We start from the raw sequence: 23,042 nt of genomic DNA on the forward strand, positions 1-23,042 counted from the left end.
TACAGGTGGTGAGAACATAGGCATACTCTGCAAATTTCCACTTGTCTATTTTAAAATTTATTTTATTTCTAAATTTTGAGCAGGGTCTTGCTCTGCTGCCTAGGCTGGAGTGTAGTGGCAATCACAGCTCACTGCCAACTTGAACTCCTGGGCTCAAGTCATCCTTCTACTTCAGCCTCCGGAGTAGCCAGGCTACAGACAGGTGTGTACTGCCACGCCTGGCTAAATTTTTATTTTTTAGTAGAAATGTGGTCTTGCTATGTTGCCCATGCTGGTCTCAAACTCCTGGACTCAAGTAATCCTCCCACCTTGGACTCCCAAAGTACTGGGATTAAAGGAATGAGCCATTGTACCTGGCCCCACTTTTCTCTGTGCTTGAAATTTTCCTAAGAAAATATTGGAAAAGCAATTATTGCCAATTCATATTCATAATCAGGTCAGGGTGGAAAAATAAAATAGGAAAAAGAAGAAATTAGAAAATGGAGGATACAAAAACATGCAAAAGAAATAGGCAAAACAGAAGCAGAGAAAACTAGATGGTAAGAGTGAGATGCCTATGAAGAAAAACAAGAAAGATAGAAGGAGGTAGACAGAGGGAGAGGGCAAAGTGCCAATCACTGGAAAACAGGAACGATAGTAAATAATAATTATCACTACCCTTTGTCTTTTGAAATGTAATGAAGCAGTTTTGAAGTTAAAAATTAGAATAGTCACGGAATTCAAAATTATGCACATTTAAAAATGATTTGGATATCTGCTTCAGAGTCTTAGAAATTATTTACTATGAGTCTAAAAGTCCCTTAGACACCTAAAATTTCATTATCTTATGTCTTGTCCTTGAAAAATCTGTAGTACAACATTCCAGTTGTAATACTGACAACTAGTTTTGACTAAGGGTCAGATCTGGAAGGAAGCCAGGATTCACCATCTCCCTCAGCTCCCTCCTAAGGTTATGCTTTTTACTTAGAGGTCACTTTAACTCACCATATAAATACACTGTTCTCTATCATTCTAATGCTGTATATTTTAACTATTAAATAATTGTTAATTAAGATATACTTCATATAGTTGCTCTCCATTAAGCAGAATTTTTCTTCTCAGTATCCAGTTATGTAACATCTGTGAGAGCAGGGCCCATGTCTAGTACTTAGCACAGTGTAAATACATGTAAAGCCCTGGATAGATATTCACTGAATCAATGAGTAAAGAGTGTTCACTGTTCTTCACAGTATCTCCTTCTCAATGGACTTTGCACAGAGATCATCGAGATTAGAAAAACAGTAAAGTTTGCATAATCACATCACATATAAGCAAGCAAACATTTATAAGAATTCTAATAATACTTTATTTTATTCCTATAATGTAAATCATAAATTTTGATCTTTTAAAAAATCCTAAATGGTTTAAAGAACTTACTGAGACTTGATTAACCCAGTTTTTAAAATAAAAAATCAAATTATAAATTTATATTATAAAAATAAGTGCCAGTTTTGCATAGTAATATAGTAATAAATCAACACTCTTCAAAGTTTAAAGGAAAAGGAAGGTGGTATTGTTTTCTATCTTTAGTCAGATCCAACTTTATGAAGACAATAACTTCAGATCAGAATCAAATAAATTTCAGAACTCAGTTTGAGAGAAAAGGAAAAACTTTAGTTAAAATCTTTAAAATAAAATAATTATGACTATAAATCTCTTTAGTTAAATATGTACATATTACATGGTATTTGTATAAAGAATTGAAATGGATAAAGTTTTTCAGGCAAATCTAATGCACAAATACACCATCTTTTAGAGTATAATGTCAGTTTATCATTCTTTAACAGTTGTGTTAGACAATGGCTCTGCTTTGTGCAAAACATGATAAGCAAAATTAGGAAAAATTCTGCAAAATTATTTAGTTCCCCAAAGAAATTACCAAAATAGAAAATGACAAAAGAAAAAAAGGTTGTACACTGAAGCTTGATTGTATACACAGGCTACAATGACCAGCACTGATGTAACCCCCATATCTGCTAAGTCCTTGGGTAGCTTGAGTCTGAAGTAAAAATTTGAAGTCCTAGCAATTGTGCTTTTATGCAGCCACATGGCCAATAAGGTAGATATTGTCATAAAGGTGCCCTACAAAATCTTCACTAATATTTTGAGCAGCGCGACGGGTATTTCGAATAAATTCTCTTTTTGACATTTTATTCTTCACATGAGGGCTAGTGAGGTCAATGGAAAGTAGAATCAAAGAGTAGCATAGTACATAGACAGCATCTGGAAGGAAAAAGAAACACTTCAAATTATTAGTTGGTTTACAAAATATGATTCCAAGGGCATCATTTAAGGCAATTAGCTCATAAACATAGAGTGACCAATCCATCCGAGTTTGTTTAGGCTCTTCCCAGTCTAGCATTGAAAGTCCTGTCATCCTGGGAAACTCAGTCCTGAGCAAAATCATCCTATCTAATACTAATTAAGCATGCATTTCTTTCATTTCAAAAGAACTTTAGAACAGTTTAGAAGTTTATAGTAAAAATTCATTCTAGATTTAAAAATTTTAGAATTGGCTTTCTTTTCATCTTTGCTTTCAAATGTGATATTTCTGTTCTACTATCCATAAAATATATTTATACTGTCAGTATTTATCGTCTCTAAAAAAAATTTATATAGAATGCTTTTACAAAAACCCAATTTAATTTGGAAGCATCTGTAATGACAAGAAAGCATATTAACCGGGTACTAGAAAATGAAATGTAATAACTCAAAAGATTAATATTCTTATTTAAGATACATGTTTTAAAGGCCTGTGGAATTTACATATTAATTTCAAAAGTAAACATTTAGAAAAAAGACTGCTACACCTGAACATCATGCAGCAAGATTTTATATATGCCTAGGGTAATATCTGACGTTTAATACTAAAATAGTAACTAACATCATGATGGTTCTACTATTACGGTGCTTTTTCGGAATCCTTCAGTCTTAAGAACGCCAACTTGAACATTATGTCTTGTAAAGTATGCTCAACAAATTTCACATGACAGGAACATTTTTGTAATCTCTGTTTAATAAGATAAGCACAATAAAATTTTTGCTATGAAAAGTTAAGCTATACCAGTTGAAAAAATATGTAGGAGATTCAGGCTATATGATACGCATACAAACATATACATATAGATAGAGGTACACACAAACAATGAAAATCAGTTGTATTAAAACCAAATTTTAGTGAAAAATGGTGCTACCTATGTAATATGCAGATTATTAAAAACTTTAAAAATAATTTCTTAAGTTTTCAATTGGACTAGTAAAAATATCTAATGCCCAAACAAGAATAGTTTCTTAAAGAACTTATGTAGCTACTTTCTTAAAACAGTGTATGTGTTTTTGCTCAAAGCAATAGGAAAAAAAAAAGAATATGTGTGTGTGAATATATACGTACATGTATGTATATATGTGTATGTATAGCTGTTTTGCGTGCACACACACACACACACACACAGTTTTAATGGAAAGCAGAATCAAAGAAAAGCACAGTACATAGTATCTGGAAGGAAAAAGACTGCTTACATTACATACATATTTCATATATAAGTATTCTATGTGATAAATGTGTATTTTATAGAATTCTATGTATATACATATACACATATACATACATGCACGATAGCTATGTATATGTATATACTGCTATGTATATGCCTATATGTATATGTGTATAGACATATATACACATACAGACATTTGTGTGTGTATATATATATAAATTTGTAGTATATATTCTATATACGTAGACATTTATATATATAAATTTGTATGATATACAAAAAATATAAATGACTATATATACATAGCTATGTACATATATATATACACACACACATGCAAACAAATAGCTATCACAAATAATTTTTTCTAAGCTCACATAAATGATGTAGTCAGTCATTGCTACAAATAGTAAACCAAGCATTTGTAATTACTGAGAATATTTGTCCCCACAGTGAGACAAATGTCTCATATGTCTCTGTTTTTACCTAAAGGTGGGCAGGGGGTGATGCACTATTAATATATATATTCTTACCGGGACTAAGGCCAAGTTCTCGCATTAAATCAGGGTTACAAGCACAGAACCTATGTGAGAACTTTGTTATAAGAGTTTCAAGATACTCTCCACGCTCTTCAGGGGCATGGATATGACGAAAAAATTCTCTCAGTGCATTTGGCAAGAACTGATTTCTAAAATTATGCAATGTTACAAGGTCATCCAAGACATCTCTCCTATAGAAAGAAGAAAAGGCACAGTTTTAGTTAACTTTTCTTCATTTAAAAAGTGATAAGAAAAAACAACAAATTGCCATTTTTTTTGGATAAAAATACCTTATTATTAATTACTAGATTAGCTAATCCTATAAAAGTATATACAATTCCTAAAATTAAAAAAACTATGATTATTTGAGCAGTTAACTTTGAAATATCTCATGAGTAGTTTACAACAAAACAAAACAAGGTAAAACCTAGTAATTTTACTTCTAAAATGAAGAAAAAAGGAATTTTGTAGTATTAAGATGAGTAACTTCTTAAGTTTCTTCTTGGCTAAATCCAAATAGCAATAAAATTGTTTATTTTTCAAATTATGAAAGTAATGACAGCCTCCCCTTACACCAATTCACATCTCCAGAGTAATAACTGTTTATACAGACTTTTAAGAATGCCTATATATGCTATGTGTTGTTTTAGAATTTGTTTTTGCTTTTTCATATAGTGTATTGTGGACAGCTTTCTAAATCTTTACACTTAGATTCACCTAATTTTTTTTTAATGGCTTCACAGTATCCTATCTAATGGAAACAATAATCCTATTCATAAACATTTAGCTTATCTACTATGATATATTTGTGTGTGTATATATCATTTAGTGATTTTATAAAAATCACTAGCATTCCAATATAGAGTCACATTTTGTTACAGTTCTTATTGAACTCAACCATGATTATATAATCATAATCTTCAACTTCTACCAATTTCATATAACAGGAATAGGCGAACTACAGCTACTAGGCCAAAGCTGGCCTGCTGCCTGCTTTTGTAAATACAGCTTATTAGAACACAATCACACTAGTTTGTTTATGTATTGTCTATGTCTGCTTTCACCACAGAATGGCAGAGTTATAAGTAGCTGTGACAAAGACTGTATGACCCACAAAATCTAAAATATTTACAAAAAGGTAAGGTTCTTTACAAAAAAAAAAAAAAAAAAAAAAAAAAAAAAAAAAAAAAAAAAAAAAAAAANAAAAAAAAAAAAAAAAAAGAAAAAAAAAAAAAAAAAAAAAAAAAAAGAAAGAAAAAGAAAAAAAGCCCTGTGAATCCCTAGGTACTGGGCACTTAAACACAAAAAACTTGATGCCATCTTTACATCTTTCAATGACTAGTATGCTGAACTGTGAACTTCTCAAAGTCAGGGAAAACATCTTAATCATCCGTGGACTACTACTCTAGCAAAGTTTCTATAATATAATGAACATTTACAGATTGTTGTTGAAAAATCCTGAGATACACAAAAATTTGATGATTACAATGAAGGTAAACATATTTTGAAGCCATACATTAGATTAGCATAATATCTATAATTTTAAAAATGGTAGTTGAGTTATGTTGCATCCAAATGTTGTCCCAATATTTTATGTGCATTAATAACCAAAAGTAGTGTACAAATGAATCAGAACAGTATACTAACCATCATCTCTGTGTAAAACACTGCTACATGTTACATTTTCATAATTTTCACATTTGAACATGACATTTCTATTAGTATCTACATGCAAATATATATATAAAACTTGTATCCCCAGGATTCGGGGTTTATGGCTATAATTTGTCTTTAAACTAGGTTTTTATATGGTTAATTTCATAATTCAGAACTTTTACCAATATAAACACTTAGATTATGGCTACTTATTTTAAAAAGTCAGGGTTGCGGATTCCTCAAAAATATTTTGTTTTGATTTGCTACTACAAAGACGTTGGGGTTGGATTTTTTTGTTACTTTTACAATGGCAACTTCCTCATCAGCAAGTTAAAGCTCATAAAAGAAATGATATATGAGATATAGGAATCTTTTCCCTGTCTTTACTCAATTTTGCAATTAGATGATTACTACGTGGTATTAGTTTTTAAAGTAAAACTTAACTTTAAAAGCATTATTTAACTTATTTCAGATGAAAAGTTAATTTTCATTTTTACCTTTCATCAAGATAGATTCTCAGTTTTTTCCAATTTAGAGTTCTTGTACAGAAGATAAACTTTGCTATTTCCTTTGGCGAATCATCTAGGATACCCTTGGACATAAAGTAGTTCACTCCCTAAGGCATAAAGACAAGTCTACATAAATAAAATTGTCTTTATTTACACATTTTAACATTTAAGCAATAGCAGAACAGTAGCTATAAGTTCTTTCCAGCATTAAGAGACTTTTTGTAGCTTTATCATGCAAATACAAGCTAGAACTTGAACTGAAACTATTATTTGTGGTTGATAGTTTACATGCAATGAAAAGCAGGAAATTCAAAGTTAAGACTGCTAGAGAAATCTTATTTAATTTTCAGGCTCATGTCAGGTAAAACTAACTATACAGAAATATAGCCTAATTTGGGGAAGGAAGCTGCAGATGAAACCACAAAACAGACGTTAAAACAAGCCTTGTAACAAACACTTCTGCTGTCTAATAGAAAACATGATTTCTTAAAGCTCATATATATATTGTAGTATGCCCTTCAAGGAAATAGCTTCAAAAACACTGCAAATGAAAGACTAGCAATTAAAAACACTCCAAATGAAAGACAAGCAATTTTATTCTGGAATAAAAGTATTAAATTATTTAACTTAAATAAGGCCGAACTCCAAGTCAATTTACAGGTTGCACTACTTTGGCTTTAAACATTGCTACATTCTACAAGAACCTAGCTACAATACACACTGAGGGGAAACATAATAAGATAAAACAATTCAATGTTTTTCATAGGATTTATCTTTGAATTTCCTTTTCTCTGCATGCAAAGTTTTCCAGAGAAGCATTATCCATAAATTTGTATTTACTTTAGATTTCAACCACCAACAACAAAACACCAACAAAAAAACTCAAATGCTGAAAACAGTATTCTCTCACATATACAGAGGTCACATTCAAATAAATGTCTTAGCTGGATTTGAATGTGCAGTTATTGAAATAAAAGGCAGGTGGGTTTATTTCAACTTGTGGTTATCCAGATACATGCATTCCCATGAATACTTATGTCTGGATACTAGCACACTATGTGCTGTTAATTGGTAGAGAAAATGATGTATTATATACACACAACATAATGTTTCCACACATAAATTCCTTTGGCATTTCTTCACTTTACAAACACTTACATAGTACTCAGAAATATTACACACATTAAGAATTTCAAAAGTTGGAAGAATTTCTATAAAAACCTTTTCAAGATAAAAACTTTCTCATAAAATTTTTTATGTTAAAAATTTTTAAAAGTTATTTAGTACCCTGAGGTAATGCTTTTGAAAGGTTATAATTATCTGTGAGTTGCAATTCAAAGATAAGACTTTTTATATAAAACTACCTTTATGAGCCACCAACATGATATCCTACTAGCAATTCTATCAAATTTCCGTGTGAATTTTAATAACACAACAGCAATGCTAAGGCACTAATTTTAAAAATGTACATGAAGAAAAGCAGAATGTGCTAACATGAAACTTTCTTGCCAACTCAGTTGTAACCTGTATTTCAGACTAAATCCTGAATACAAGGGCTAGAAAATATAATAGGATAAGATGGAAAGCCAAAATATTTCTTTGGAATGAGGCTTTAAGCAACTGTCCGAGGGGGCAGCAACTAGAGAAACATTAATGCTTGTTTTATCCTTTCCTCCATTAGTTTGAATAATCGAGAGTTGACTGTATACTTAATTGATCTACTTAGCAAAAGTTAAATCAGGTTTCCAAAATTCCTCAGTGTAAACGCATAACAATATTTCAGAATTATTTCCAGTATTTAATTTTAATTGAAAAGATTTAAAAACAGTGTCGATTAAGTATTATTTAACAGATTCTTTATTTGTACCTAAATCAGTATGTGAGATGTAGAACTAACGCTAAGCTACTTTTTAAAACCTGTGCAAAATAAATAAACCTACTAATATTATACATTAATGATATCTAATTATCTAGGTATATAATCTATGACACTTTAATATCATTTGGTGATACTTAGTTATAAATTAACATTGGTATTTGCCTCATGTAAAAATCACAAAAATACACTGCTAGCCATATTCTGTTTTATGAAAAACACATTTTGAGAATCTTCTATCTAATCTGAGTTCTCCCAAATCAATCAAATACACAGGAGTAGGCAAGAGCACAAAGAATCTTAAATCCAATCCTGAAAATTGGGAACACGGTTTGAAATAAGCCAACTCTGTTGGTTTTAAGAGGAAAAGAGGCATCAGCTTCAGGCCTGGGATTCCTTTGGAGAAGAAGGTTACCTTCGAAGTGCTTACAAATTGAATGGTAAAGGAACAACAAATAGAAAAAAACATGAGACCAGATTATAACTGTCTCAAATAAACAAGCTGAAAGTCATCCAAATTCTTATCTTTTTATATATCAGGTAGGTGCGAAAGTGATTGCGGTTTTTGCCATTAAACGTAATGTCCAAAAACCGCAATCACTTTTGCACCAACCTACAATTAAATACAAAAAAATAAAACATAAAACACCATGAGGTCTGTTGAATAACTATACATTTGTTTAGTAAGTGGTATAACCATTTTTAAAAATAATTAGAAGAATGGTACAGAGAACTCCTAGACCACATAGCATATCAGTGATTAGTTAGGACTAACTCTGAGTGGTGTTTATGTGCATGCATGTCTGTGCAGTGTCTCACATGCAAAGGAAATCATTAGACTATATTAATATATATGTAGTATTCTGAAAAAGAAAGATTGTAGCTCAGCATCATCTACATAATTGACTATAAAAGTGTCCAATTTTGGGTGCCACATTTTATGAGGCACATTGATAAATTAGGACTTACCTGTATAAAGGAAATCAAGGCCTGGTGAGATTGTTGGAGGGTGCAGAATTCATGTTATGTAAGAAAGAGCTGAGGGATGTAGGAGTATTAGGCCAGAGAAGATATACTTAGGAAACAAGAAAAGATTAAGACTTTAGGATACCTAAAAGTCTGTGTCACAAGGACAAAGGAAAAGGTGTGTGGTTGGAGTAAAGATACTAAGCTCTTTTGGGGGGCTATGGATCCTTTCGGGTACTAGGAAAGTTATAGAACTTCTTCCCAGAATAATGCAGATAAACATTTTGTAAAACAGAAATTACCTTCCATCTAAGGACTGCAGGTTACAAATCCCTATCCTAGATGAATATAGAAGTAAAGTCAGGGAATGTCAATTATAGGCAGACAGGTTAGTATCACATAAGGAAGGGCATGCTTGTAACTTCAGCTGAGCTATTCAAAAGATCAATCATTTGTCTTTGCTTGCTTCAATTTTTTTTTTTTACATTTTCAAAATAAGATTAAGCTTCAAACTTAGAACTACTTAAATTTAAATGTTTAATGTATATACATTTTAACTCCCATTTCCAACTCTGTTCAACTTTTAGAATTATCTAAATTGTTGCAGTTACAATGTAGTTCCTTTTTTTGCATGTGGGGAGGATTCTAAGATAGTTTTGTCAGATAACTCTGAGATGAATCATGATGGTGTCAGTCCTATAATGGGCTAAAACCATGATGATTCACCTCAGAGTTATCTCCAAGCATAGAGATAAGCTCTTGTCAGGTGAAACGAAACTACTGGCCAAAATATATATAAACACATAGTTTTAAAGGATATAGTGGGTAAATAAAATTCCTCTTATGAAAACAGATATTAAGCCACATATTTCTCGGGAAAATAACAAATGGTAAATAATGTTCATGCTACTAATTATAAATTTCCTAGTAATTTAATTTTTTAACAAAAGTATGCAATTCATTTTACCTTTAGAAAGATGAATGCCTAGATGCCTATAGGCTAGTTTGTAAAACAGATAAATTTATATCTGTGCATATTTACATATAAAATGCTTTTTAAAACATGAAATAAACAATACATTATCTACATCTTATTTTTCTATTTATTATTTTTTTTTGGCAGTCATCTTTGACTATCTACATCTTATTTTTAAAATATGTTAAACACAAGGTGTGATATGCAAGGTACTCAGTGATAGACACTGAGCAGTGTAAGACAGAGTTTTGTCCTAAGAAAATTTAAAGTCTATATGTGGCAATGAGACACATACATAAACATCTAGAATACACACATGTGCCAAGGTGTATCAATAATATATGGCAGTAGAAAAAACCCTAAATGAATGCTTATGATTAAAAAAGTGTTTCAGTAGTTCAATGAAAGGAAAAATCACTATGGGATAGGACGTTTGGATAAGGTTTCCTGTTAGAGATTAGACTGAAGGAATGTAAGGGTTTTAGACAGCTCTGAATGAGGGGAACACTGGAGAAGAATGTTCCAGTTAATACTGTATTATATAAGCAAAAGTAATATAAAATTTTTAAGGACTATTTTTAGGAAAGGGGAAATATTTTGGGTGTGAGAACAAGTCTACAACCAGATTATGACAGTGACAGAAATAGGGCTGAATTTTAGGGTAAGAAGTTTATTCTCTATCCTAAATCTAACTGGAAGCCTCTGAAGGCTTTAAACCTGATGAAGCAATGGGCTGCAATGTGAATGTGGCAGGAACATAAAGAAAAATAATGAAAGAAAAATTAGATAGTAGGATATTCAGCAGAGCACCCACTGAAGAAATAAAAATAGATAGTAGACTATATACATCCACGTCTGAACATGTTAAAAAGCACTAGAAATATGCTACGTATATGAAAATAACTTGATAAATATGCTGGCTATCAAGCAAGCGACAATGAAAAGTGAAAGACACTTGATGTTTCTGGCTTAGATGAAGACAGAAATGACTGACAGAAAAATGTTGGATAGGTCAAAAATAAAGTCATAGAGGGTGTTGATTTGAAGAAAACAGTGATGAGTTAGCTTTCAGAAATGTTCAATTTTTGGTGACAGATATAACTAGAAAGGCATAGTACGCAGTTGGTAATGAAATAGGATATATTTTAAAAATGAGGGTTGAAGATATAGGTTCAGGATCTTGGATAAGAAGGATCAGTAGGGGAGTAGTTAATGAAGAGAAGGACAGAATAACATTCCAGAGGCCAAAAGCCTTTGAGTTAAAGAAAAGGGTGTCTAGAGCAATTACACAGTATGATGGAAAGAGCATCATTTTTAGAAGGACCAAATCATGGCTCTGCCACTTAATGATGACATGAACACAAACAATTGACTCAATCTTCCTGAGCCTCAGTTTCCTAATCAGTAAAAATCTTAGCAGACTAAGTGCATAGCAAAAGGAACACAGCTAGTTTTCTTTTTCTTTCAGATAGCTCAAGGAGACTAAAATAGGAAGAGGACACTGAGTTTGGTGACTGGGAGGAAAGGAAGAAGTGACTTTCAAGAGCTCTCTTTCCACACAGTTGCAGAGGCTGAAATATAAGAAGAAAACGAAGAAATGAGCTCAAGGTAAAAAAAAAAAAACCAGCATTGGTCACTCACTTGAAAAATATATTAGTACAAAGGAAGAAAAAATAAATGGCAAAATTAAAGGAAAAAAAGAGAAAATAATTTTTTTCATGATAATTTCAACCTACTTATGTTAGAAGACAAAAAGAGAGAGTTAATGGAGACAGGAAAAGACTCATGTGCAGGGGATTTTGCTGCAGGGGCAGCAAAGATAGCAGGGGAAAGGTCTGAAAATGCTGCTGGGGTTTTAATGATTAGCCGGGTGACAGCACAGTAGTACTGGTTCAGAGACAGCTACGGTAAGAAAGTAAAAAACAGAAAACAAAGAACATGTTGGTTTCCTTCTTAGAGAGGACTATCTGGGGAGCATTGGAAAAGAGAGGGCTAATTTGGATCCCTGGGCAAAGTGGTGAAGATTTCTGTCAACGATGATGCAGGGTACGACTGGGAATTAATTCACTAGGAATAAACTCAAGGAGTGCCAAACAGCAATGAGAATCTAGGTGAACCTAATGTGAATTCAACCCATCTCTTGTTAAGGTTAAGCAAAATCTACCATACAAATGTTCAGAACCAGTAAATATACATTTGGGAGCAAAGTGAATTCTAGAAAATTAGACATGCAAAGCCAAATGAAAAAGTGCTGACTATTGGTACCGAAAGTACTGGCTACTGGCACAGACACCCGGCGTAAACATTGTGTAACAGTTGGTATCAATATAAGTTACATAATGTTTTGTTTTGTTTTATTGGTGTCACTAATAAAACTGTCACATACACATACTAGGGAGAACCCTTAATTTTTTTCACAAAAAACAACTTAGTAAAGAAATTTAGAAAAAAATTTGATTTAGTAAGTTTTGTTCAATTTTGTCCTTGTATACAATGTAAAATCTAGTACAATGGCGACTACTTTTCAGGTAATAAAACTGTCCTCAGGCCATTATATAATAGAAAGCCAACTGGACACTGCATTTAATTTTCTTTAAAAAAATAACATTTTGAAGACTTTAAAAAATAACCCTTAAACAAATAGTTCAATCTAGATTTCTAACTTTTCTTTCAATATGATAACCAATATATTATTTTTCAAGTATACATTTTAAGCACAATGAAATTAACTGAATATATTATTTTTCAAGTATACATTTGACCACAGTGAAATTTAAACTGAAATGTAACATATACAAACTAAAGGTAATGCAAAACATTAAGTGATACAATATATGTTATGAATAGTAAAAAATAATGGGCACATCTGCAGGTCAAATGGGAACATTCCCATTGTTTTGTGTGAAAATAGCAGCAGCAATGGCTAAGATGACTGCTCTGATACTATTTCTTCTTTTCTACAGTGTTTCAAGAATTGCTAAGGTAAATGTAAAATCTATCAATTTTTATCAGTCCAGAAGTTTTCACTCTCTCTTTAATCAGAGAACATGTGCTCTATAGTTAAGAAAGGGTGGGCCCCAAAGAATGTGAATAGTTGAGAATAATTTATCTGAGGATATATTTATTTTGCAAATAAAAAATCAACACCTTGCTTTTTAGCTCCAGTAAAATACGTGCAAAAGATTTCTTAATTAGTAAGTTTAAGATTAGGTGTCCATGTTTTTATCCTGTCATTTCATTTCATTCTACCCACTAAATTTTGTAATGTTTTCTGCCTTCCGTAATTTTCCATGTCCTTCTATGTTTAACGCTGACTTTGAGCACATACATAACAGAAATGTCACACACTGCTTTTATCATTAAGTTGCCTATAAATATTACAATAGTTATTCCTAACACAGTCACTAGATTCAAAGACTAAAGTAAAAACTATGCCCAGATTTTAAAAGTTGTGCTAGATAGAAAGATTATGAGTACTAAGTTTTCCTCTCACTGGGGAACCCATAACTGGGCTATTCACTGGAAGGTTCTGTGCTACACAGAACGAAGAGGAAAGGGGGCAATGAAAATTGAGAAATAAATGCAAAGATAATTTTCATGTCAGTTTTAAGCCTGAATAGCAGATTTCAATCTCCTCTCTTCCAGAGGAAGAACAGAGAGCACACACTGTCCACAGTGAAGTGGGAGAATTAACAGTTGTGAAGAGACAGTGCCAGTAACCTGTAGCCAGTTCTCTCTGATAGTTATGAAACATAATATCATATTTTGTCTAAAGGATAATGAAAAGTCATATTATTCAGTTTTGATTTTACATTTACCTTTCATATAATATGAATCCAATTTATGTATAAACACTTTGAATTGGCAAAGATTTCAGCTAGAACAATTTATGGAAGACTTTTCAACATATTAAAGGGCAGGATGCTGAGGAATTGCTAAAGACAGAGACGCAGACACCTGAAATTATTTGTAGTTAAAATATATCAACAGAAAATCTCACATAAAAGACGGATAGTTTAAGGAAAATCTAAATAAAAATAAAAATTCCCTCCAATGGAGTCCAGAGAAAATAGAGAGAAGGTATAGGACAGATCTTTCTGCTTATTTTTCAAGAGAGAAAAAGCAATGACAAACAAAATAACATGAACCTAATTATCTAAAGTTTTAAATAATCAAAAGTCCCTATTAATTAGTTCTAATAGCCTCAAACAGAAAAAGAACCACATTTGTGAATTCTAATATCCCCCAAAAGAATCACATTTGTTACTTGGATGAATCAACATAAGAAAGTATTCCTAAATGATAAATTGCTACTATCAATTAAGCATAACAATCATTATTATAATTATTATTGAAAAAGTTGCTGGTAGCTGAGTCAAGTTTCTTGGAAAAGCCCCCTCTATATCTAACCTGTCTCTATATCAGAAAAAGAAAGCATTCTAATCAAAATATGGAGATAAAACTCTATTAGGTTATGATTAATAACTGAAACTAATGAGAAAGTGACACATTTAACAATGATGTTAGCTAATGTAGAATTCTTGCTTTATAAAAATCACATACAAATACTGGATTTGCAATATGCATATATACAACTATTTAAATGACTAACTCATAAATACTAGTTTCATCATATTACTAGATTTTAATATGTACATTTATAAATATATTTTAACAGCTCTGAAACAGCCTTAAAGTAAACAACATTTTAAAAAAAAGGTCTTACTAACAGACAAGCACAGAAGCAAGTTGGGACTTCCATGATAGTTTCACTGCCAGCACATGTATACACCTAATCATGATGTAAGTATCTGTTCATCCTGCCAACATTGCAGCCAAGATACATATTTTAATTTTAACGTAACTCTGGACCCCTAATTACTGCTTAAATGTCAAAAAGATTAAACTCGGCAGCATCACTGAAACAAAACGTTACTGTATATGCAAAAGATGACATATACATGTCTGAAATTATAATTAAAAGACAAAGGGTATCATTTAAAGCTAGGAGAAATCGAGGTGATCAGTACATACATCATGAAGGACCATTAGTCAGGTGCCATATAATTATCTACTAGAATCTAAAAGTTCCAGAGGAGGAAGAATCCCGAGGCCTAGAACAGCACCTTGTTTTTAGTATTTTAAGTTGTTGTAGTTGCACCTTTAGTATAAATATACAGTTACAGTTGGGTGAACACTTACAAGCATGTTTAACATGTCTTATTTCATTTAATCTTCACAAGAACACTATGTTGTAAGTACTATTATTGTCCCCATTTTACAGAAGGGGAAACTGAAGCACAGAGGTTAAATAACTTGCTCAGAGTCAATATCACATAAATTATAAGTGGTAGAGGCTCTTAATAAATATTCATTGAATGAATATTTGAATCTATGTGTACAAAGCTTCCAGCTGGCTTTCAAGAGATGCTGTACACTTTTGAGGATTATATAATTCAACCAGAGGAAAAATATAAAAACAATACCCTTCCAAAAAATCTATAAGTTGGATCAAATATGTAAGGTAGATAAAACCCCAGTGTACTTTGAAATACTTCAAGTTATGAATTCTCAAAAGTCAGAGTCACAGTCTAAATAATCAAAAGTAGCATATCACTTTGATGCTACATTTAACTGCTAATGACCAAAAAAGATTTACAGAAATCTTAGGAATTTTGTTATAAAGAAGGCATCTCTTTAAAAACTTTACGATATAAAAGCAGAAAATATTATATAGTTTAATGGATAAATGTACACTACAGTTAGCTGGTTTAAAAAATGCTCTTAAGGTAGTGTTTCCTTCATACTCCCATATTTCAAAAACTGTAAGTAAGTTGATTGATGTCTTACAATTGATGACATTCAAGAATTGAGGAAATATTATCCTTTGGATTTCTGATAAAAAAACTCATATTTTGAAGTAACATCTGCTAGTAACAACAACTGCTAAATCCATGAAAGACATGTAGGAGAGGCAAGCACCTTGGACATTAGAGCTGAGAACTTAAATCTAGAAAGTGATACCAAGTTTCACTAAACTGCGATTCCCATTGGATAAGGAAAAATATTTGGGTGGTATCAAGGGGGTCAGGTAGTGATTGATAAGGAAATAAAAAGCAAACATATTTCTTTGAAATGTACTTAAAATACTCAATGTACCACTGCAAAGTCTCTAGTTACATTTATTTAAATTGCTAACAAAAGTAAAATTCAAATAAAAAATTGTTTATTTTAGCATATCATATTTTAATATTAGAAATTTAAAAATATGTCCTAAGATCAAGACATTATCCACTAATTTCAGCTTTTACCCTAGACAATTCACACTCAATAACATAGCAAATTAGTAGCTCACGTAGCACACTGAAGAAAACAAGAGCAAAATACGTCAGGTGGTTTGATTGATGAATAAACTATGGAATACTTTAAGGCCTGAATCTCTTTTTCAACTAGATAAAGATTAAAAGAGGGCCTGGGAAATTTGTCTTTCTTTGAAGTTTCTGAAAGATTTATTCCGAGTCCACAAACCTCCTCTGGGAATTAATTCTAAACCACTGGAAGACAAGGGACAAGAAGGGTGGCTTGGATAGAGTATGGTGAGGGCAAGGTGTAAACTAAAGTTGTCATAAAAGATAAAGGGTAAAGTTGCCCTCTTAACCATAAAATCATCTGCTGGATCAGGTTAAAAAGAACTGGATGGATAGATACACACGTAAACACATACTTATCCACACATACCACATTACTCTCAAAAAAAGAAAATGATCTCCAGTTCAGCACCATTTGACTAATTATAACTAGTCGCTTGAAGAATTAACTTGTCTAGGCAGAGGAGGAGGGTAGCGTATTTAGTGTCTCAGAGACATAATTTTTCACTTTGACTCTAATGCTGATCAAGGGGAAGGAGCTTGCCATGAACCCCAGAATTTTAGCTCCTGTGGGGGAAAAATTCTTACAGATGGGTTAGCTAGTTAAGCCATATTTGGTGAGGGACTCCTCTCACTGTCACCTACCTTCTTTTGCCCTGATTAATTTCCCTTCAGCAAATTTGGAGATAAATTGACCTGCTACTGATAGTTAGCAATGTCTGTTTGTTTATGAAACAGAATCTTGCTTTGTCAACCAGGCTGGAGTGCAATGGCATGATCATGGCTCACTGAAGCCTCAACTTCCTGAACTCAAGTGATTCTCCCACCTCAGTCTTCTAAGTAGCTGGGACTCCAGACACATGCTACCATACCTGGCTAATTTCTGTACTTTTTGTAGAGACCGGGTTTTACCATGTTGCCCAGGCTGGTCTAAAACTCCTGGGCTCAAGCGATCCACCTGTCTTGCTCTCCCAAAATGCTGGGATTACAGGTATGAGCCACTGTACCCAACTAGCAATGTTTATTTTTAAAAATTCGCATTGAGGATTACATCTCAAACTCCTAAGAGTCTGGATAATAATAATAGCAATAATACATCTGGATGTTTTTGGTTATAATAACAGGAGATGCAGTTCAAAAAAAAGGGGGATATATTTACTTAAAAAATAATATGACTTTGCATAACAAGAAGTTCCAAACAAATATGGCTCCAGGTTGTTAGGCTCACAAACAGCATCACAGATCCAATTCTTTCTTTCCAGTCTGCTCTTCTTAGTAGGGTAACTAATAACCCTCATGGCTACCAGACGGCTGCACATGGTCTTGTCATTGTATTCCCACATACCAATGCCTAGAGGTGTACATGACGCCTGTGCTTGTGCATGTGAGCATGCACATACAATACTACTTCATTTTGTTTTTTTAAAACCTAAAAAACAGGCTAGGTATGATGATTCATGCCTGTTATCCCAGCACTTTGGGAGGCTGAGGCAGGCGGGTCACTTGAGGCCAGGAGTTTCAGACTAGCCCGGGCAACATGGTGAAACCCTGTCTCTACTAAAAAAAAAAGATTAGCCAGGTGTGGTGGCGTGCATCTGTAATCTCAGCTACTTCAGAGGTTGAGGCACAAGAATCATCTGAACCCGGGTGGTGGAGACTGCAGTGAGCTGAGATCGTGCCACTGCACTCTAGGCTGGGCAACATAGTGAGACTCTGTCTCAAGAAAAAAATCAAAATAAAAAACCAAAAAAAAAAAATCTTTCTCTACATACACCTTTTCCAACCTCATGAGTCAGAGGTAGATTACACGGATGCCATAAAAGCCAAAGGGAATGGAGTTTGGAATAATCAATATTCAACTCTGGAGCCTAGGAATGCAGCCAGCCACACAACTGGTTGAGGTGCCTTCCCTAGTGAGAAGTCTAAATGGTGGGTTATAAGCCTTGCCTGTATAGGCCCAATGTGATTTTTAAAAAATTACTTTTACCATAGGATATAGTAGCATTAGAAAGAACCCCAAGAGACCTCTTGAGTTCCACCTATATCCTTTTCTTTTGCCACATTGGATAGTATTATTTCCCTCTGGTTATTAGGCTTGACCACTTCAACCACAGCCTAACTACCTCCCTTCATATTCCTGCTCTTCCTTTTTAACAATTTGATGTGTTTGCTTAGCAGCAGGAAGACTTAAAATGGCAAGGAGGTAGGGTCAGCTACCAATTCAAATTGTTGTGCCACTGGTGCCAATGTTCCTCCTTTAGATACTAAGGCCTTTAACCCAGAAGATACCAGAAATAAGGAAGGCTGAATCACACATTTTTTAAGTGGATCACTAGTTAAAATAGTGTTACAGATGCTTGGATGCCTTAACAAATGCCATTTCCCTTTTTTCATTTTTTCTAGCATCTTAGCTGAAATTGTTAAATTACAAGTCTAAGCCAATCATGTAAGCTTTCTATTCTATTCTCCAGTGCTCTAGGGGTGTTTGTGTGATTCAGTTATATTCTGTAAGAAATGAGTAGAAGCACATTGATGGCTTCTGAAAAAGATTTTTCTCCCTAATAAGTATAAGGAATATGAGGAGAAAACTTTTTCTGCTTCTCTTTCTTTGCACTGGGAGCACTGTCATAAGGGAGGTGGTATTTTGAGCTGCGGTAGGCATCTTGCTGTCAAGGGAGAATGAAAGTCAACACACCATGGGTCTATCATGAGATCATCATCTCACTAAAATAACTGGGACCTGCCTCCAGGACTCTTTAGAAGTAAACAAATGTAAAGGGTTTAAGTCACAGTTTAGGTTTTCTGTTCCTTGCAGCCAAAAACATCTTAGCTGATGCATACAGGGAGAAGTGGGTACTGAAAGAAGCCAATCATAAAATGTGGAACATGCTGAGCTGAGTAGCATTATGAAGAGTGCTGAGGACTCAATTTTTCCTAGCTAGATCTTAGTTTATATCACAGCCAAGAATTAGAATTTTGAGTTTACTTTTCTCTTTCTTTATACTATCCGGCATTGTTTGAAGTATGTGTGTCTTACTGTCAATGTGGCTAACATTCTACTACCTGTAAGTTTATTCCTGACATTCACTTTCAGTAGAAAGATAAAGTCAAATTTCTAGACGTATAGAACTAAGGGTAAAACTCAAAAGGTAGTACATTCTCCAAATTAAAAACTATCTTAGTGGCCTGTCAGCCTTCATTAGCAAAACCTCTGTATTGCAGGAGGTACTAAGATTTAAGAGTTAGTGCAGAGAATGAGATATCAAGGAAATAATAATAAATGGTATGTTAGTTACAAATTATTTGACACAGATACTTATATCAATGTGTACAGGCAGTTACTTGAATTCAATATTGCTTACACGTTTATTGTCTTACCCCTATTGCCCAAAATAACACTTCCCTTTCCAAATCAGATGGTAATCAAAATATAATATGGAAAAATCTCTCAGTCTGTCAAGACTCGGTTCAACTTTCAGGGTTTTTCTGTTTGTTTGTTTTGTAGTAAGTACTATCAGACCAAAGGAAAGAAAACAATAATAGACCCATAGATTTTGATGAGAGAAGATTACATCAGATAATTGTGGTGAACAACAGGGTATTTCAACCATTCTAAAATATTTATTTACACACAGTAAGATTACGGATAATGTATAATAGCTTATCTCAAAGTGTATACCCTGGAATGCTTTTACCTTCTGCTCCCTAAAAAAGAACACCAAGTCAAACAAAATTGGATATATATTGTATACAACATCTCCCCTGTTAGGTAGTCACAACGTGCATCAAAGTAAAAGTTAATCTGTAAATAAGCCAACTAATCACAATCTATCATGTTTAAATCAGACTTAAGAATTCCTATTTAACTGTGTATTCCCAAAGAATGCATTTGGGAAATGCTTATTGGTACATTCTAATAATGCCCACGAAGGATTTCATTCCCTAGGAATAAAAGTTAAAAGTTATTTTTCGCCACTATTGCTATGCTATGAAGTAATGGTAATGACCATTTTGTTGTTGCATATTGGAGCAAAAAGTTATTAACATATGTCTGAGATACCATTCATAAAAACTGAATATATATTCCTGAAATGGTTTCTATAATGGAGAACTACAAATTTCCTATTCATACTTTAGCTGGTCCAATAGCAAAAGTAATATGTTATCTTGAAAATAAGTTGCATATTCATTTTTATCTAAAACATGTGGATAGGTTAAACTTACAATATTTTTATAATATATTCAAGGTCAATTTAGTAAAATGCATAAAATTACATGTATGTGGATATTTCTGTATGAACAACAAAAAAATATGCTCAGTCATTAAATAAAAAACTTTTGTTATCTGACCCCAATGAGGATATTTAAAACAAAAAACTGTTCAAAAACACATTTACACAAACAAAAATAAGCTTATATTAACGTTAAACCAGTTCATGACCAATTTTTCAGATTCTAAATTTAAAAATAACTATATCAAGAAAATGTTTTAATATACATTGGAGTATGAGTAATATAGTTTACTGGTTATTAAATAAAATTACTTTATTATATTCAGCAAGTGGAATAAAATTGACACACAACTTGTACATGCAGGGGAAATACAACTTAATGTAAATAGATGGTTTTCAGCACATTCCTTTACTAGAATGTGGACACCTGCCACAAAGTACACAAGCTCATGCACAAGATCAAGACGTTACATACAGCTGAGATCACAACGTCATGCATAGTACAACAGCGTGCTAGATTATCGTACCACAAACTGTGCAGATGTTCTCCCCCACCCCATGAGCCACTGCCAGCAGCTGCTGTGGAGTTTGGTTACCCATATCCGTGACATGAACGGTGTCCTTTGGAGAATCTTGTTCCCTGTGGCTGTAAGTATTCTTATTTTTATAATATTTTAATGATGCTTGCTATGAAAAATGTTAAGTACAATACTGGAAATTATGGAAAAGTAGACTTTTTACAATACTAGGCAATTATATACATCTTATCTCAGGTACTTGCAATAAACATCACATATTTAAACATATCATCAAAAATAATTTACTGCTCAGAGTTAAATGAACCCAAAACATGTCTGATGACAGTGCATAAGTGGGGAAAAGGAAAACAAAATACAATCTCCAAAAAGTACCACCTAATTTTGAGCACTCAAAAAATGTGGCAAGAGTCATTTTAAAGTCTGGCTAAAGTATGACTCATACAGATAAGTGCTATATAAGAACATTTATTAGAATAGCTCTTTCACCTACATGATTTCAATTTTGAAGACGTGACTTGGTAAACAATTAGCCAAGTTTACATTATTTATGTTAGTCAATGAAAGAAATACAGAATATAGTCATTGAAATACCTTCCCCTCATTTCTCTGAACCTATTAAGTATATAGCAATGTCCTTTTTTCCCCTAAATATTTCCTAAGTGCATTCTTGTAAAGACAGCATTCTCTTTTGCTATTAGGTAACACCTACTAAATTACATGTTCATAAAAGCATAGAATCAGAATTTTGGAACCACGAGATATGTTGAGTGGCTCAGCTCTATGCCTCTTGACAGTATTATATGGCCCTTTTAGAAAGGTAAATTCAGTGCTTCTGGAGTGTTCCAGAGTATCTTTAAATCAGGCCAGGGAGTGAAAAGAAAAAAAAAAAATACAGCCAACTCTCAATAACAATGGAAGGTAGGATAGGTAAGTAAAACCTGAAGATGTAAACATCTTCTTTTAATTAATAACTTGAATCCCCTCTCTTAACAAACATTTGGTTTGTAATTTAAAAAAAATTATGTCAGATATAAAAAGAACTTGAATTATAGCTCTTTTCTCTGCCCCCTCTCCAAACACTCTAGAGGAGGTACTAACAAGAACCGTATAGTCTGATATTCGTAGCTGCAAAGATGAAAACCTATTTTTACATTTAGCTTTTCCAAGTTAGATATTTAAACCTATACATATATTAGTATATGAGGACCCATGTATATTTTCATCTTTGTGTAAAAATGATTGCTTTATAATTTGTTTAAAAATTGGCATTCTTTTAGCAAGGAATGACTACTTACCACAATCAGTATCAGCAGTTACATCCAACTTTTCTGATTTTGTAACAATCTACAACTTAGTACTTACCAGGTTAGTTACATTTCCCTTAGAATGTAACATTTAAAAGTGATATGAATTGAAGATGACAGTTTTTACTCAACAGCAGAATAATTTATGACAGGAGCCAGCACGCCTTGATTAAATGGGCATAAGACTGGGGCTGACAACAGCTGCCTCTCCTGATTCTTATGTACTGTACACTAAAACACTGTACCATTCTGCCTCAGTTTTACTCCAGCAACCATCATTCAATTACCTCAAAAGGCTGATGCAATATATATACCTTTATTATGATCGTGATCATTGAGACAGGTCTCACTCTCACAGCTTACTGCACTCTTGACCTCTGGGGCTACATATCTTTATTATGATTATCATCACTGAGACAGGGCCTATCTCATAGCTTACTGCACACTTGACCGCTAGGGCTCAAGTGATCCTCTTACCTCAGCCTCCCTAGTAGCTGGGACCACAGGCATGCACCACAATGCCTAGCTAATTTTTTTTTTT

General features: G+C 33.0%; 1 protein-coding gene across 1 annotated transcript in view; it reads right to left on the minus strand.

Annotated features, from left to right (window-relative positions):
• Window positions 1-1,327: 1,327 nt before the first annotated feature.
• Window positions 1,328-23,042, minus strand: part of FBXO8 (F-box protein 8) — a 47,431-nt gene continuing 25,716 nt past the window's right edge. Inside the window, exons 4-6 of the mRNA XM_017498536.1 lie at window positions 6,229-6,347; window positions 4,070-4,266; window positions 1,328-2,262 (exon numbers count right to left, since the gene is read on the minus strand). Of these exons, the coding sequence (XP_017354025.1) occupies window positions 2,075-2,262; window positions 4,070-4,266; window positions 6,229-6,347 (504 nt within the window). The 3' untranslated portion in view covers window positions 1,328-2,074. The remainder of the gene's footprint in view (window positions 2,263-4,069; window positions 4,267-6,228; window positions 6,348-23,042) is intronic.

This window comes from Cebus imitator, unplaced genomic scaffold, assembly GCF_001604975.1.
Source record: "Cebus imitator isolate Cc_AM_T3 unplaced genomic scaffold, Cebus_imitator-1.0 Scaffold243, whole genome shotgun sequence".
Lineage (NCBI taxonomy): Eukaryota > Metazoa > Chordata > Mammalia > Primates > Cebidae > Cebus > Cebus imitator.